Source organism: Nothobranchius furzeri, chromosome 1, assembly GCF_043380555.1.
Source record: "Nothobranchius furzeri strain GRZ-AD chromosome 1, NfurGRZ-RIMD1, whole genome shotgun sequence".
In the NCBI taxonomy this organism is placed as follows: Eukaryota; Metazoa; Chordata; class Actinopteri; order Cyprinodontiformes; family Nothobranchiidae; genus Nothobranchius; species Nothobranchius furzeri.
Window position 1 is genome coordinate 51,543,514 of NC_091741.1, and position 17,850 is coordinate 51,561,363.

General features: G+C 41.4%; 1 protein-coding gene across 3 annotated transcripts in view; it reads right to left on the reverse strand.

The window, feature by feature from the left end:
- Positions 1-17,850, reverse strand: part of mdfic (MyoD family inhibitor domain containing) — a 185,926-nt gene that overhangs the window by 144,367 nt on the left and 23,709 nt on the right. For 2 of the 3 annotated variants that reach the window (XM_015957502.3, XM_015957493.3), the window contains exons 4-5: positions 9,166-9,540; positions 2,254-3,981 (exon numbers count right to left, since the gene is read on the reverse strand). In XM_015957502.3, the coding sequence (XP_015812988.1) occupies positions 3,731-3,981; positions 9,166-9,540 (626 nt within the window). In that variant the 3' untranslated portion in view covers positions 2,254-3,730. Of the gene's footprint in view, positions 1-2,253; positions 3,982-9,165; positions 9,541-17,850 lie in introns of those variants that run through there. The other variant, XM_070549025.1, reaches the window with a different exon arrangement.

Genomic DNA, 17,850 nt, shown 5'->3' on the forward strand with positions numbered 1-17,850 from the left:
TGGTGGGGGGGGGGGGGGGTTGGAAAACAGTATGCGTGAGCAGAAGCGCTCATCGGAAATTCTCGCCTGATGTGAACAGAGGAGCAACGGGCAGTGCTCGAAATTCGTGAGCGTTCCGCTTCACAACTGGTGTGTTCCGGACGTTAAACTCCTCCACTTGGGGCAGTACCTCATCACTGACCTGGAGAAGGCATTCAAGCTGCTTCACACTGAGCTGTGAACCACTCTAGGGCAGGGCTGTTGTCTCTAGAGCATGAAAATTTAACCTTGTGGTTATTGTGGCCAAAATTATCACGGTTTTCGGTGTTATCGCGGTATTTTCTTTTTAAAGTGCTACTTTTTCAGACAACTAAATCCCTCTATATCAAGAAATTATTGTCCTGTTACTTTAAATTTTGCATAAAATTTGTTATTTTGTAATTATGTTGTTTGTTTACATTTTCCCCCATTGGTCTTTAAAATACAATAATTTGCCCATAACTATTTTTTGTCTGTTTGATGTCATCATTTTTAAAATTTGAGATCAGATTATACTCAGTAGTAAAGTAGCCTTCTAATCAAATACTTTTTTTTACCCTTGAGTAATTTCTTGGACAGCTACTTTTACTTGAGTAAAAGGTGTTGAAGTAGTGCTGCTCTTACTTGAGTACAGTTGTTGGCCACTCTACCCAGCCCCACTTTTGGATCAGGGGAGCCCAAATTGTTTCCTTCAGAGGGGCAAAATAAAAATCTCCCACTTCCACTTATTATTTCATAACTACGGTATGTGTTGTTGGTTGTTTTCAGGGTATTACATGAACTAATTATAGCACCAGAAATGTGTTATATTTTCAGACAACTGAATAAACCCTCTATATCAGGAAAATATTGTCCTCGGTTTGTGTCCTTCCATTGAGATTTGGGAAAATGTCATCAGGCAGTAATCTTTGTTAAATTAATAATAATGCAGTGAGAGTCAATCTATTACACTGGCGAGTCAATCTATTACACTGGCGACCAGCTCTCCATTCCCAAGGGAAACCTCTAGATCTCCGAGGGTTGGAACACCTCCAGCTTCCGCACGTCCTTGGGGGCAGGTCTGTGAACCCTCACACTCACCATTAGACACTCCTATAGAGAAACCTTACACAAGTGCATGTGGTACGCACACAGGTGCTCACATGGTGCTCTTACAAGTATGGACTGGGCATTTTAAACACATGACCTAAGGCTGTGGTTGGCACTTAATGCACATTGAATTTTTAATGTGTGCTTTTCATTAAAACTTGTTACTGTTATATATCATCAGGTTGTGGGTGCAGTGATATTTTGGTTTTGCTGTATTCCCTTTTCTCCCTCTCTGACTTTGTCTTCTTTGAGGGCTGATGGATGTCCCGAGCGCTGCCGTCTCCTCCTTCAGCCATTATTTCAGCTTCAGCTTCAAGAAAGGTTTGGTTGTAAACTACAAAATGTGCATGTGCGGCAACTTCAGCAGATGAGACCATGGCTGATAAACATCACTGTGCCTACACCGCAGTCATGGTAATCAACAGATTTTATATATATATATATATTTTTTTTTTAACAAGATGGTTATTATTATTGTCAACATTTATACAGGGGTTTACCACTACACCGGTTACCATGACATTCCTAAACCACTCCAATGAAAACTGGAGATTATGGTCTGATGATGCCAACAGGAACACATCATATGCAAAAAGCAGAGACCTGATCCTCAACACCTTGGGTGTACCCAGAAATCCTGTCCTTAAAAGTTATGAACAGAATTGCACACTGTGTAAATAACCTCCCTCTTACTGTGAAGCATGGCAGTGCACGTGTAATGATTTGAATGGCTTCACTACCTTTGAGTCTGATGTTTTTCATCACTGACGCCCATCTTTTATATCTTCACCAAGTCAAATGAAGAATGATGTGTTGACCTGTAGAGACTAGGGTGAACTATGCAACAGGATACATACCTTCTAAAAACTTGTGCGCTACCTTCTGAGGCCTAAACTGAAGTTATTTTAATAATTTGTTCTGAGTACAATGTTATTTTTTTATTGTGATCCTGAAATAATGGGAAAAAGGCCTAAATATTTAAAATTACTTAAAGCAGAAACTTATATTTGTCAAACTGCAATTAATAAACTAAATGTAATAATTTGAATTAACAGAAGATGGTTTCTTCCAGCAGGATAATCCGAATAATTTCTAAAAAACATGCAGGAAATACACTTTGTGGACAAAATGGATGAACAGCAAAACAAATTTTTAACATTTCATTTAATTTTCCTTAAAACTCTATATATTGTGCAAAACTAATCAAATAAGGCATTTAAACAAAGCAGTTATGCATAGAATGAAATGATTGAACAAAAACAATAAAGCAAAAGAAAAAAATTACCTTGTTTCCCCTATTATTCACATTTTGTGTTTTTTCTTGACTCTTAGGCCCGTAGAGCTTGTGGTTTAAGCTAATCATAAACGTTAAAATGAGATTTGTTTTCTGCAAACCATCGCATGAAGACGGATCTATCCAACAATCCCTGTAACATTGTGCTATGAAGATGAACTGTGCTTAAAAGCACATCATCTTTGATGGCTTTAGAAAGGGACAGTTTTTCTGCTGCCATTTAGTAAGCAGTGCTAATGAGGGCCAGCGTTAAGTATCATCGCTTAAACAACATCAAAGTGGATCTCCAAGACAAGAAAATGACTCGGCTGGTGACTCACCAACGGCTTTCTCGAGATGCACAGAATTAAGAAACAGAAAAAAAGCTGTTTCCAGGCTTTGGTTTACCATTTTACATTTCCTTTTTATAAGTTAGTGACTGAGCGTTGACACCCAAAAGCTGCTTAAATGCCAACTAGGGTCACCAGTTTTTAATTTCTCATCACTGTCCTGATGAACAGCCCAACAATTACACAAAACAAGCTGAAAATAGCATCACAGAAAAGACTTGTACCATGTCCAGAAGACAGAACGTATGGGTGGCAATAAAAGGACAAAAATCCATGTAAAACAATATACACACACTACGTTTTACTGCAGAATTTCATCCAGTTTTGTGAGAAAATTTGGCTTCATTTCCAGTAGGACCATTACTAAAAACGGAGATGACTCTTTTTATAAACTTATCAACTAATTGTGTGCAAGTTTATTCTGTAATAACAGATTTGCTTAAAAAAGTAAAGTAAAATCCATTTGTTCCAGAAAACAGTATTCTCAGCCGTACGGTAATGTCATTTTAAATTGTACCAGCTTATGCTACCCTTCAGTAGATAAGTGTGAGTGGAAGTCTGTTCAGTTATGGCATGGAACTGTGGGTGTTTTAGACATCACAAACAATTTACAGTGTTGTACAGCACTAACAACCGTAGTTTTAGAGCATTCAACGGCAGACCATACTTGGAATGTTCATCAGTCAACTAAAGTGAAAACAAAAAGGCAAGATGAGATGAAACTAAACAGTAATCCTGACTTAAACCCTTAAAAAGAAGTTGTGATAATATTCTTTTCCTGGACTTGGTTAAATAATTGGAAGAGGAAGACTTCACTTGTATTACGTGCTGAGCTGGTTTGGATTGAGAAGCCCAGTGTCAACAAACAGCAAACTCACATTTCAACTTTCACTCAAACACAAACACACGTGTTCCTCCTCTTGCTGAATTCAAAGTAACAACAGAAGTTTCCTTCAGTTAAAAATCAAATCCTCCATTCCAGGTCTATTTTGCTCCATCCCTATGTGGGAAAGCAGATGCCGCAGCATTCCATGCAGATTTCCAGACAATCGGAGGACTCGCAGCAGGCGTCCATGATGCCGCAGTCCATGTCACAGGGGCTGCTGCAGTCGTCCCCCAGGTCGTCGGTGCAACAGCAGCAGCAGCAGGCTTCTGATGTGCACGCGCCGCACGAGGCCTGGGTCACCACCATGTTGCACAGCGTCAGGAACTCGCAGAAAAGGCAGGCCAAGATGCAGTGAACGCAGCAGTCTGGGTCCAATTGGATTATTGTGAGAACAATGTGACTAAAATGATTTCATTTTGAATCTTAAAACTGTATTTTTTATTGCATGCAAATTAATGAGAAAGCATGCAGAGTGAGTGAAAGAGATGTGCATGCAAGCAAGCAGCTGAAATGCAACAGGAAACTAGAATGCTTTAAGGAAAATATGAAAATATGAAAAACAGAATTCCTCTCCTGCAGTTTTGATGAACAGGCGGTTAAATAATTGTGGCATTTTCATGCAAACGGACGGGTTGATCAAACAAAGATGATTATCCAGGTCCGAGAGTCTCACCCTGAGAAATAGGTGAATTAATGCGGGCAATGCTCACACCTCTGATTAACGTTTAACCTCCTCACAGACCCTTCTGCTGCCAGCTTTCAGGTTGCTGCTGGATCAGATATTGAGAATTCTCCTTTGAGTTACAAATGTGCCCATTAAGCATCAACAAGCTGCTAAATTAGTGGCATGTTTCATTAGAACGGATTGTTGGTTTGAAAATGTCAGAAATTGGTCCAATATAAAGTTTAGAAGAAAATCTGATGTCATTCATGTTATTGTAGTTTGGCTTTTTTGCCTTTAGAACATGGAAGGTGTTTTTGGCTGTGACAATCAAAAACAAAAGAATATTTTTGATTTGATAATTGAAATGGAGATGTCATCAGTGAATCTTAATTTCAGTGTAAGTTGAAAAAAATAAACCAACCATTGGGATTAACTTGGACAACAGTGCTATTGTAAAAAAAAAAAAAAAACACTAGGACCGCCTTCTTCCACCTGCTAAAATTGGATTATCCTGACCTGAGCTGATGGAAGTAAAACTGGTGCATGCAATTGTTACTTCAGTGCTTGACTATTGCAATCATTTATTATCAGAATATACAAAAAACATGTAAAAAGCCTCCAAGTGACCCAAAAATAAACAGCTGCCGGAGTTCTCATGAAGGGGGACACCACACTTCTCCAATTTTTAAAACTACTTCATAGGATTTCCATGAAATCTAAGACTTTCCTTTCCAATTTATTAAGTTCCAAAAGACCAGTGTCAAACTAGGGATGTTCCCATCACAAATATTAGCTCCTGATAAGATTCTGAGGTCATTTTGAGTCCATGTTGAATGCCCAGTATGCACACATTACAAGTGGCTGTACTGCTCTGCCTTCGCTGTCCGGTTTAAAATTTCACCAAGCTGAAGCTCCCCTGAGGAGACATGTTAACTCTGCGTTAGGCCGGGGACACACCGGCCGCCGAAGTGCCGCGAAATGGGGACCGCCTTCATTCGGAGCCCTTGTTATCCTATTCTACAGATCACATGGGCCGCCGAAGCGCCGCGCGCCGGCGTTCCAGCCCGCACCGTTCCAGCCCGCGCCGTGCAGCGATCGATTCGGCGTCTGCTCTATTTTTTTCGCGAGCCGCGGATGAACTGCGTCAATTCTGGCAGGAAGTCAAAACTAGACATTAGAGGCAGGCCGGTAAATTTAACAAAATAAAGCATTTCAAAATACAATTCCGCGATAGTCAAATGTGTTCGTAAACAGAAACTGCATAAAAACCACACACACACACACATCCACACAGCGAACTTGTGTGTGTGTGTGTGTGGCCACGTGAAGGGGGTGTGGTTTTGGGTGTCTTTCAATCGGAGCAAACAGGACAGAGAGGCAGAAAGTCGTAGGCCAGCTATTAACAACTGGTTCACACCATAGGTTCACACACACACACACGTACAAACACACACACACACAAACAGCAAGGGGGAGGGGGGTGTAGGAAAAGAGCAGAGAAAAGGCAGAGAGGAAATGGAGGACACCAAGTGGTTAAAAGAAAAACTACGAGGCGTGCCTCGACCGGAGACGAGAAACAAGCGTCTGGTCTGAACTGAGGAGCAGAGAGCAGCAGCCGAATTTCGTGAGCGCTTCGCCTCCCGGCGCTTTGCGGCGCTTCGGTGGCCGGTGTGTCCCCGGCATTAGCCTGCTTACTGACAGCTGCCCCTTGGTGTCTGAATCCCTGCCTGCTGTAAATTGTGTGATGTTAAGGTATTTTCGTGCAAGAAACAAATAATATTGATGTAGAGGAACCTATTAAATTAAAACTAAACTATTGTTATTCCGTTAGAAAATCTCAGGATGAATTTAAAATGTCACGTTTGTTGTTTTAAAAGGTTAAATCTGATACTTTTCTCCTGATCCCGAACCTTTTAAAATCACATGATCAGGCCTGATATTCTATCACGTGATTGGCTCGGAACATCACTATATCAATCTAATATTAAATATCGGTTTCTCCACTTGTTCCTAAAAGAGCAATTTGGTGTCAGACTGCAGGTTCGGTTCCTAGATGTTTAATAAGTAGAATTGAAGACATGAAAACATGAATGCACGTTTCTCCATAAGAACTTAACATTCTCCAATGCAAGGACCTGTCCCACTTTCTCTCCAGCCGTCTTTTTGATCCGAGTACAGAGCAGCATCGCTGCTTTGGAGTGTTAAAAAGACACGATGCAGAAAACTAGCATTACAAACAGGAGCAGCATTTGCATAACTTTCATCAGCCCATCTCCAGCTATCAGAGGGGCCTGTTACTGATTGAGTTAGAGGGAGAGCAAGAAGGTGGAGAGTGTAGAGGACAGAAGGCAAGCCGAGGTCTGCTGAATGCTCATGTTTGACTAATCAAAGTAGAGGGGAGGGTGGTTTTTTTACCCTAATTTTGCAGTGCGAGGCTGCAGAGCTGACCAGAAGCACTGGCTGATACAAACAAGATAGCGAAGGAAGTACGAAAAGAGCAAGAGTGTGTGAAGTTTGAATGCATCTTATTATCCTTATCCGAGGCCAGCCATGTGACGGAAGATGCATGAGAATGTACCCTACACATCTGGAGTGGGTGTGCAACTAAACTGAAGCCACGTTTTAAAATGTACTCAAAAACCCAGCAAGTTATAAACACGGCACGACCACGAGCGTGAAACCTGAAAGTGCAGCCTAACTAACTCTGAAGGACCCAGAGGGTATAGCCACACCAGCAGACTGCCAAGACGATACAAACAGTACATAGGCAATAAGAAGTGGCCAGCCGTCTCAGCGATTCACTTGGATGTATAATTCAACACCAGCGATTAGTCTGTTTTTTACAGGATCCAGCACAGAGAAGAGGGAAGAGAGGGGGTAAAGAGGGAGAGGGTGTGAGGGGTTGTACACTGTACACAAGAGAGCTGGGCACATCTCCATGAAAACACAGAAAGAGAGACAGACAGACAGACAGACAGACAGACAGACAGAGGCCGAGTGAAACCAACCGAAGGATGGACAGACTGACAACACTCCTGTTTAATGTAAGCCAGTAGAGACGAAGCCCAGAGTTAGCGGGGGCCAAAAGCAGCACCCAGAGCCTCTGAGGAAACTGTACGAGACATCTGGAAAGCAAAAGGAAAACAAAAGGAAAGCTGGGGGAGCGGCGTGACACAAAACAAGCCGCATGGACGTCGACGCGGCAAGCTGTGCAAAACATTCACAAAGAGGGAGAGGAGCGGGTTAAAACAGCTGGACTGATCACATAAAGCCTCGGTGGCCACTGGAGAGCACGCAAGAGGAGAGAGAGCACAGGAAGTGGGATGGATAGTGAAGATCCACCACATGCAACTTAAAAGCAAGTCCGTTTATAATGCAAGACTGGGGCCGGGCGAGCGGAGAGGAACTCGCGTCAAAATCAGCAAGAGAGACAGCAAAAGAATGGGTTTGAAACCAAGCTGATTACACACAAAAGACACAAACACACAAACTACAGGCAACAGCTGAGACAGCCCACCCTGCTGCATAAAAGAAACACGCTAAATTACCCCTCAGAAGCGTCGGTATCGTCTCACATTGGCTCCGCTGCCAACAGCGGGTGCCAAACAAACATAAAAAGCAGAAGATTCCCCAGGAGCGAGCTTCCGCTGAGCTCTCGCCTTTTATATCCCATGTTCCGAGGGCTGTTTAGGAGGCTAATTTCACAGACAAACAGATTATGTTAATCCGTGTAAACATTCAAACACAACAGCTTGGCTGTTTTCCAGTGGGAAATAAATAGCTGAGAACGAGCATATTGATTCCAAACGCTCCTGCGCCTTCAGATAAACAACACCAAGGCAATAATGAGACTTGTTGAGCGACTGCTGCCGGATTTTCCTGCACCGGTTAAGATGTTAAGAAACATGACAAACCTAGAGGATCTCTGGTGGGCGAATTTCACCTTTACCTGAGGAGTGTTATGGACGTGTGAGGGCCTTATGCGCCGTCTGTGTTGACACGAGTAACATCACACACACATCTACCGCCACCTGACCACAGGAATTTCATAAAAAGGCGTTAAATGCATTTTAATTTTTTCACAATAAACGAGTTAAAATTAACAAATAAATTAGGCTAAACTCAGATATTGTGCGGGGAAAGATGGAGAATCTGTAAACACACACACACACAACCACGGAGGGGAAGAGGGAGGCGATGGGGTCCTGTTAATGAGGGCCAAGGTGTTGCTGACGGGATGTAGGGAGAGCCAAAAAGGGCCCGGGAAGGTGTGAGGGGCCGTGAGGGGCCCGGAGAAGGTTGCCCGTGACTTATAATAGGCACCCCGCGCACTTGGGCCTCGTTAGACGCTCGCACCTATCTTCCCGATTGAGAAGCACTGGCCAGCCACCTTCATTACCGGATTCACCTCAGCCTTGCACCTGACAAAGTGACGGCTTCCCTGCATGGCCAACGGCCCCTTTGACTTATTGTTAAGGAAAATAAAAGCCACAGGAGAGAGATAAGATGTCATTTGCTTGACGGGAGTGATAAATACGAGAGGTCATGCTCCGTCATCATTAAAAGGTGAGAGGAGGGAAGAATTTATTACCGATACCGCGTGGAGGCTTGATTTAAAACAACTCCTCTTTGGTTTGATGCTGCTCTCATCTGACTGAACTATAAATCATTTTGTTGTAGACCCTAAAATTAGATGTTTACGTTTGCTTTAACAACTGGACAACACTGAATACAGAATTCTTCAGTTTCTTTCCAGGTATATTTTTAGCTGAAAGCTAAAGTGTTTATGGAAGACATGCAGGAGAAGCATGAAGAGACTGCAGCATGCACAAATGAGGAGTTAAAGAAGTTATTAAGCAAATGAGTGTGTGAGTAGAATACTCACCCTCTGGTAGAGGGGGCTTCTGGGATCCTGTGTAGCTGCTTTTGCTTTGTCTGCTGCTGTCACTGTTGACTGACAAGCTAGACCTGAGTTTCCTCTGCACCCTGTGCGACACAGGCACGGACGATTGCCTCCTGGGCTGCTGCGTCGTTGGCGTGGCTGCCGCCATGCTGGTTCCGGGGCCCGACCCGCTTGTGGTTCTCATGGAGCCGCAGGTGCATGTCCCTGGGCTGCTGACGCCAGGGTGGACGCCATTGCCATTACTCATTGAGGGCGCGCCAGCACTGCTGTGGTGAAAGCCATTTTGGTCCTTGGCAGCGCCTCCATCTGCCGCCTCAGAGGGCGCTGGCTTCAGATCAGACTCAGACCGCGGTTGGGCTATTGGGAAGAGAATAAAAAGGAGAAGACATTATTTTTAATTGTGTTTTGGAAAAAAGTTGGGTGGGCATAATAAAATCATTATTGTAGTATTGATGCTGGGTGGTAAAAAGATGAACGTAAGAGTTGATAATGTTTAAAATTAGACGTGCGTGTGTGTGTGTGTGTGTGTGTGTGTGTGTGTGTGTGTGTGTGTGTGTGTGTGTGTGTGTGTGTGTGTGTGCTTGTCTTTATAGGTTTAAGTGGACAACTTTGAACTTTAACCTGTACTGTGTACATTTTTACATTGTGGGGACATTTTGCTGGTCCGCACAATGCTAAGAACCCTAAAACTTGGTTTTAGAGGTATGGTGTGAATTCACTTTCGTTTTAGGTTAGTTTAGGTTAGGGTTAGGAATACAACACCATTGGTTAAGGTTAAGCTATGGGTTAGGTATAGTGGCATTACTAAAGTGAATGGAAGTCAATGGAGGTCCACACAAACGTATAAATACAAGTATGTGTGTGTGTGTGTGTGTGTGTGTGTGTGTGTGTGTGTGTGTGTGTGTGTGTGTGTGTGTGTGTGTGTGTGTGTGTGTGTGTGTGTGTGTGTGTGTGTGTGTGATATAAGGAGAGGTGCAGAAGGAGGCAGGGCAAAAACCAGGGATGTCATGTTGTGAAAATGTAGGCCAACGTCGTATCCAATATCAAAATTGCCATTGTAGCCAATAACCGATATTTACAGATATTAGATTAAAGTAATAAGGATGTAAAAAAAAATAACAATATACTGAAATATCTCAATATTTTGCAGATATTGAATCTATGAATAAAAGCAGTGTATAGCTGTTTTATTTAGGATTTACATGAAAACATTTACTTAATTTGTTGTGTGGTGCAATTCAAAGTGTGACTCCTAGGTGGCAGCAGTTTTTACCACCTTCTTTCTGACAGAAAGAGATCTCATGACAACACTGGATGTGTTTTAGAAGCATCTGACCTGAGTTTTAAAATTAAATTCTGTCTAAAAAATGGAAAACTTTTAGTATTGCAATATATTGTGTCCTCTCTTTGGTATTGAGATATAATTGTATCGCCAGATTGTTGCACACACCCCTTTACACATATATATATTATATACACATCACACACACATTTAAGCTTCTGAGATGATTACCATCACAGTCACATGACTAAACAATTACGCATTACTACCCCCTGGAACATACATAAACGGCAACAAGATGAAAATAAATTTTTTTTCATATGGGCCCAGTTTCATTTATCGAACCGATAGCATTGTTAAAAATGGCTAACATTGATCGATACCAATTTGGATGCTGATATAGCGTGCATCCCTAAAAAAACAAAAACCTAGGCTGCAGAAGCCACCAAATTTAAAACTAAGCAGCAACTTTAACTCAATGTCAATGACTGTGAAGAGCAACTTTTCAGTCGTTTTGTTGCCTCCTGATCCATGACAACTCCAAGAAAATGAGTACACCGGAAAACAAATAAAATGCGACTGTTTTTCATCCGAAACTTCCACGTGAGGACACGTCAGAAGAGAAAGGTGAGTATTTTTAAGGCTTTGTACCAGTATTGGCACATTGAGAGCAGGAGGTTTGGACCCAAGATGCAGAATCCCCAGAACGACTCGAGGCAGGAGTGGTTAAAGAAAATAAATTCCTTTATTTTAAGGAGGATGCGTCAAAAGTCGAAAAACACAAGAACCAGACTAAATCTCAAAAAAAAAAAAAAAAACAGAAGCTCACTCATGAGCACGGACTAGGAGAAACTCGAGAGAGACAGAACAACGCTGACACATACAACAATGAACCAACAAACACAGAGTGACAAGACAGGGCTTAAATAGACTGGGAAGATGAGAGGGAGATGAATTGCAGGTGTGTGGGGAGAGGGACCAGGTGAACACAATTACTAACTCAGGGAGGAGGAAGAAAACACTGATGGGAAAAAACACACCAAATAATGAAAGGCTGTAACAAAGGAAAATTACCTAAAAGAAAAAACAAAAGACCAGAAGGCATGAACCATAACTAATATTCTAAGGGGAAGCCGACACTACGGGGAGAGAATGTTTGTTTGAATGTTTTGCCTTCATGGAATGTCAACATGTGTTGAACAGAACCTTCTGGATTTAGAAGGCCAAACAGAAAGTGGATTTATGCTGTAGATCAGGGATTCCCTAAGTGTGGTGCGCGCACCCCTGGGGGTGCACGAGCTGCCGCCAGGGCAGGGGTGTCAAACTCAAACTCACACGGAGCCGAAATGAAAATTTGGGAAGGAGTCGAGGGCCAAACTTAATATTTTTTGAAAAAGTGACAGCAAATTTGCACATTTTCTTTATCAACATAAATGCAATTTTGAACCTTTTAATTTGGAAACAAACGTATTTCTGCATTAACACTGAATGTGGAATAACCAAATGACACTCGAGCAAGTCAGTTTTAAATAAAAGGCATCAGTGGTATTCATTACTTGTGGTATATTCAGCATTTTTTAAATCTATTCAGGATTTATGTTTCTTGTTGTTTATTCATTTTTCTTATTTTTATTCTCCTTTTTTCTCCTGTAATAAGTGTCATCGCTGCTGTGACGTCTAGCTTTCCCCACTGAGGAACAATAAAGGGATTTTCTATTCTATTCATCTATCTGCAGCCTTCCCACTTCCTGTTTACTGTAGGTTAAATCTTTTCTCACGGGCCAACAACAAAATAAAAATATCATTTTATCTTAAATGAAAATGCAACATCTCACCTGTTAACTTTCATGTTCTGGAGCAGAAAAAGAGCATAAAACCAACATATTTAAAGCTCAGTTTGCTCCACTGGTTTACTGTGATGCTCACCTGTTCCAGCCAGATACCTGCATCATGGGGTTGATCTGAGCTGAGGAGGGGACTCCTGTTGTTTTGTTCATCTTCATCATAATAATGACAACATTAGATGACAACAGGTGCTCACATAGGTTTGTGCTGATGAACATGTCTGAGCAGCTTGACCACATTGTTGTATGTCGGGGAGGAAACACAACGACTGCAACCACAGAGTCATGCTGGTTTGAGCGTGTCGCTGCTCGCTGGAGTTATATCAGCTCTGTCTGGACGTTAGTTGGAAAACTTTCTCTTTCAGTCGTGAACACATTACTGAGCGGCTAGAATCTCCGTTTCTGGGCTTCAACGTCAGAAAACAGCTGAGTGAACTCGGCGCTGAGTGAGAGGAGTGTTTAATTTGTCAGAGACAGCGGAGCTGCAGACACAGACAGCAGGCGCTGGAAAAAACACAAAGGAGGGGGCGCGTCGGCTCCGCGCTGACGCCGCAAAGCATCATGGGAGTTGAAGTCTTTGCGGTAAAATCGGCCAGCGGGCCAGTTTTAATATATTTTTGATATTTATCTCGCGGGCCACATAAAAATGCTCCGCGGGCCACATCTGGCCCGTGGACCTTGTGTCTGACATATGTGCGCTAGGGGGTGCGCGAGGTGAAAAGTGTAATGGCTGCGGAGCTCAGAGAAGTCTGTCATATGTCACCATTAGCGTAGCCAGAAACTCATTTGTGGGAGGGCCGAAGAAAATATATTTTATGTATATATATATATATTTTATGTATATATATATATATATATATATATATATATATATATATATATATACATATATATATATATACATATATATATATATATATATATATATTTTATATATATTATATATATATATATATATATATATATAGCCATGCCCTGATGTGGGGGCTGGGGGGTGCGTCGACATGGTCGGGACATACAAGGGGGTGCGCAGCTAAATAAGTTTGGGAACCGCTGCTGTAGATGAAAGGTCATGATGTTGGTCAATATATAGGTGAAAACTGACCCTTTTGGACGTTACAACTGAAACATTTTATTTGCTGCATTTTTGCTTCAATTGTACTTTGTCATTCAAATCTGAATATGTTTCTTTGGGATGGTTGAATTTTTATTAATGTGAACATATAGATGATGATTTTAGGCAATTTTTTTAATTATGAAAAAGATTTCATGGTAAAGATATAGAATTTGGCAAATTTTCAAATAAATTTCTACAGATTATAGCGGCTGTGAGAAAAAATGTTGGGTACTCTAGTGTAAAAACCGGACAGTTTTTTTTTCTTTAGTGAAGAAATGAATCTACTTCTATAAAATGCTTGAAAAGGCTTTTGACTAAATAAAAAACAAAGCAACAATTCATGGCTTGTTTATGCTGAAAATTAGGGATGCTTGATATTGGCACGTTTTAACAATATCCAATACTGTTTTACTCTTAAATTTCGATACTGATATAAATCAATTTCAATACATGTTTATGTTTATGTATTTAGCAGACGCTTTTATCCAAAGCGACTTACAATTTATAACCTGTAGGGCATGTTGTGATCTGTGGGGGAAACCGGAGTACCCGGAGGAAACCCACGCATGCATGGGGAGAACACGCAACTCCACGCAGAAAGGCCGCAGCCGAGTTTCGAACCTGCAACCTTCGTGCTGCGAGGCAACAGAGCTAACCACTGCACCACCATGCAGCCCATGAAGGGGCTACCCCCTTATAAAAAAAGAAAAGCTAATTCATTATAGGTTGCTAACATAACATTTCTCCTATCATGCATCCTTAAAGGAGACATAACATGCTTTTAAGTTATTCCTTTTTACATCTAAATCCTTCAGTTGGGGGTCTAAAAACAGTGGAACTGCAGTTCTTTGGTCTGATTTCCTCATTATTGTTGCTCTACAGACCCTCATCTACCCCTGTTCTGAGGAGAGTCTTGAAAACGAGCCGTTTTTGGGTACTGTCTCTTTAAACTGGAGGAGGAGCTGTAAACTCCGCCCCCCTCCATAGTGCAGACCTGTACTCTCCTCCCCCAGCCGGACTTTGTAGTTCTATAGAGAAATCATTATTTAGCATAGCAGATTTAGCATAGCATATTAGCATTTTTAAAACATGTGGGGAGAGTAGTTAATCAAGCTGTTTCAAGGCTGCTAACTCTCTCATGCATTTGTAGTCACTCACACACACCCGTCACGGCCGACGGAGGGAAAAGTGAGCAGGCACGTGCACGCGCGCACACACACACACCCGTCACGGCCGACGGAGGGACAAGTGAGCAGGCACGTGCGCGCACACACACACACACACATCCGTCACGGCCGACGGGACAAGCGAGCAGGCACGCGCACACACACAAGGAATGCTGCTTGCTTATTTATTTCTATAAAAATGTTTTAAAAAATGATACAGCTCATTAAAACACCATTAAAAATATATTTTATTAAGATCTCTCTCTCTCTATATATATATATACATACATATAATTATAAATAATTTTATAAGTAGTCTTATTTAATATTGGGTGTCTTAATGGCTGAAAATGGATAAAAAGCAGTTACATTTTAATTTAAAGATTTGAGATTCTAGTCAAAAATAAAGAACATTCCTCCAAATGTTCTTTAATGTGATTATAATTCTAATGCTTACAACTTTGTTTTTATTGTCTGCAATGCGTAGCCTATATCTTTATTAAATGTGTTTAGCTGTAAAGTGGTAATTCTCTCTAATGTGTACAGAGAGGTGGACATCAGTGCTGCAGTGAAATTCCCAAGATCAGTCTTCTTTGCTAACAAATATAGTTAAATCTTACCTGCATTCTAAATAAATACCGTTAGGTGAAAACATCAGTAGGCATTGAGTTATTGATACAATCCCTAACAGCCAGAATGGAAGAAGAGCATGCTGGGTCATCCTGGATCTGAGCCTGTTCTGTGTATTTACCTACAGGATGCAATAAATGTCTACAAGGCGGAGTTTGGACCATTACATCTAAAAGAAAACATACAATCAGTGATTTTTTTAAATTGTTTACATTAATATACAAATTTTCTAAGTATTAACCTCACAGCAAATAAGTAGAACAATATAATAAACAGGTTTTAGTAGTTAAACAGGCGTTGTGCACACAGGTGCTTTGTGTCCCGGTGCTGGTGGTGTCTAGGTCTCAGAGTTCCTGTCCTCCTGCCGTCTTCTGTTGTCCTCAGGATACGGATTGATGTTTCCTGATGATGAGGGAGGGGAAGTATGTGGGCTTCAAACTGGTCCTGGATAACAGTGGGAGACCTCCGTTGTCTGAATACTGAGATCAGAGAGTTGATGAGATGCAGATCTTCTCTACCTCATCTAGAAACGGAGTTGGTTCAGGGAAAACTTTTCCAATGACCAGTTCCATGATGTCATCGTCATATTCTGCAATGATAGACGATAACTTTAATGACATATTTTGTTTACAAGCAGCTTTAGGAAAGTTGTTTCTTTAGCTTTCATGTTTATAGTCACGTTTGTGTTGCTGCAGTGACTTCATATTCTTACAAATGTAATAAAATAGTGACACTAAAATTATACAAATGATTCCTTATGAAAGGAAGCTCATTAGAGAGCAGTGCAGACAGACTTACTACATGCTGCAGCTGTTTTTACAGGCCAGCTGCTGCTGAATTTGGGGAAAGTTATTCTGCACACATCCAGATCAGATGGTCGATTACAGAAAATAATGTAATTCAATAATTTCTAAACAGACTAAACAAGTAAAACATCAAATAAATCACTCTGCTGTCATCAGACGGAGTGATTCAGGGGGTGAGGTGTTCTTAATGATGAGAGTGGCTGAGGTGTGTCATCACTCACTTTGGTCTGGTCCAGCTACCATCTCTTTACTGGTGGGTCTCCGTCCTCAGTAGGTCACGTGAGCTTCAACATCTGAGCGTTCTGTGTTCCTTAGAGGAGAAGAAAAGTAACATTAGCAAGCTGGCTAAATTATTTTTACTAGCATCTCAAGGACTTGGAGAAGCAGATCTTCACTTACCAGACCAGTTTGTCCCAGCTGAGCTCATCAGGGCGTTAGTCTGACAGCCTGTCAGTGAAACACGGCTCCAGTCTTCTGGATGTGGACTCTAAAAAGCAAAGGAACATTTTTACTTTGTTTTAATTATTTTACAGCCAATTTTATCAGCTTTCCGACGCTCATGCTCATACAGACGGTGAGCTTTGCTGCGTCTGACTGATGCAGAGTTCGTTTTTATATCTGCAGTGAGACAAAAAACTAACCTCACTTCACTCAGAGATTGTTCTTTAAAACTCTATTAAATCCACTGTGTTGACGCACTTTAATGACTTTGTCACGCTGCATTTTAGCTGATATGGGACTTTATTTACTGGATGCTAAGATTACATCACACTCACGTAGAATAACACACAGGCTCTCTGCTGTTACAATCAGTGGGAGGTTATCATCTGGTGTAAAAGAAGGCGTTGATCAGAAATCACGTTTTATTCCACGAAAATCAGCCAAATCCACATTAATCTGGGTGCTAACTTTACTAGCATACTGTGCTAGCGATAGCAAGCCGGATGCTAACGCTTTAGTGCTGCTAATGCCCGTAAACCTAAAGTAAAGTTTGTCGACATTTTAGAGTGATATGAAGCTTACCGCTCTGCTGCTGTGTCCCGGTGCTGCCACATTCAGATGGAAATGACTCCTTTTAGATAGATGAAGCCCTCAGTACTTAGCCACTAGCCTGGAGACAGAACAAACGAACCACGCGCGCACGCGCACACACACACACACACACACACACACACACACACACACACACACACACACACACACACACACACACACAAACACTACTTTTTCTTCTGTGTTGTTTTAGCAGTAGTGTCATCAGCTCCTGGGTTTAAATACTGCCACACCACCCTTCCTTAAAACGAGGAACAGTTTTGAGCTGTGTGTGGCTAAAATAACCAGACATTCTGCATTTTTCCAATAGGACTACAAAAAATCTTAGCGAGAAGAAAAAATGGCGGATTGGCTCTGTGTTTAGCCGAGGGCCATTACCATATTTGGTAGTTATCCTGACGAAATAGATGTAATAGATAATGTGAAAACTGAACGGGTGGACAAATATGCCCAAAACTTAATTATTAAATATCTAAATAGCAACTCCAGTGAATAATATAAGCCTTTTTGCTCACTTAGACACTTAAAATGTGAAACACACTGTGTTAATGGATAAAAAAGTGGGTTTTTCATGTTATGTCTCCTTTAAGCTTTAAACATATGTGCAAAATTACAACTATTTCAAATTAAGTTGGTAATCGGACAAAGGTTCATGTTAAATTTGTCTCCAACGGTTAGACTGATAACATCCAACATCCCTACTGAAAATCTTTTATTCTTAGATCTAAATAAGTACCTCAAAAGGCAGGAAACGCTTCACCTCACACTT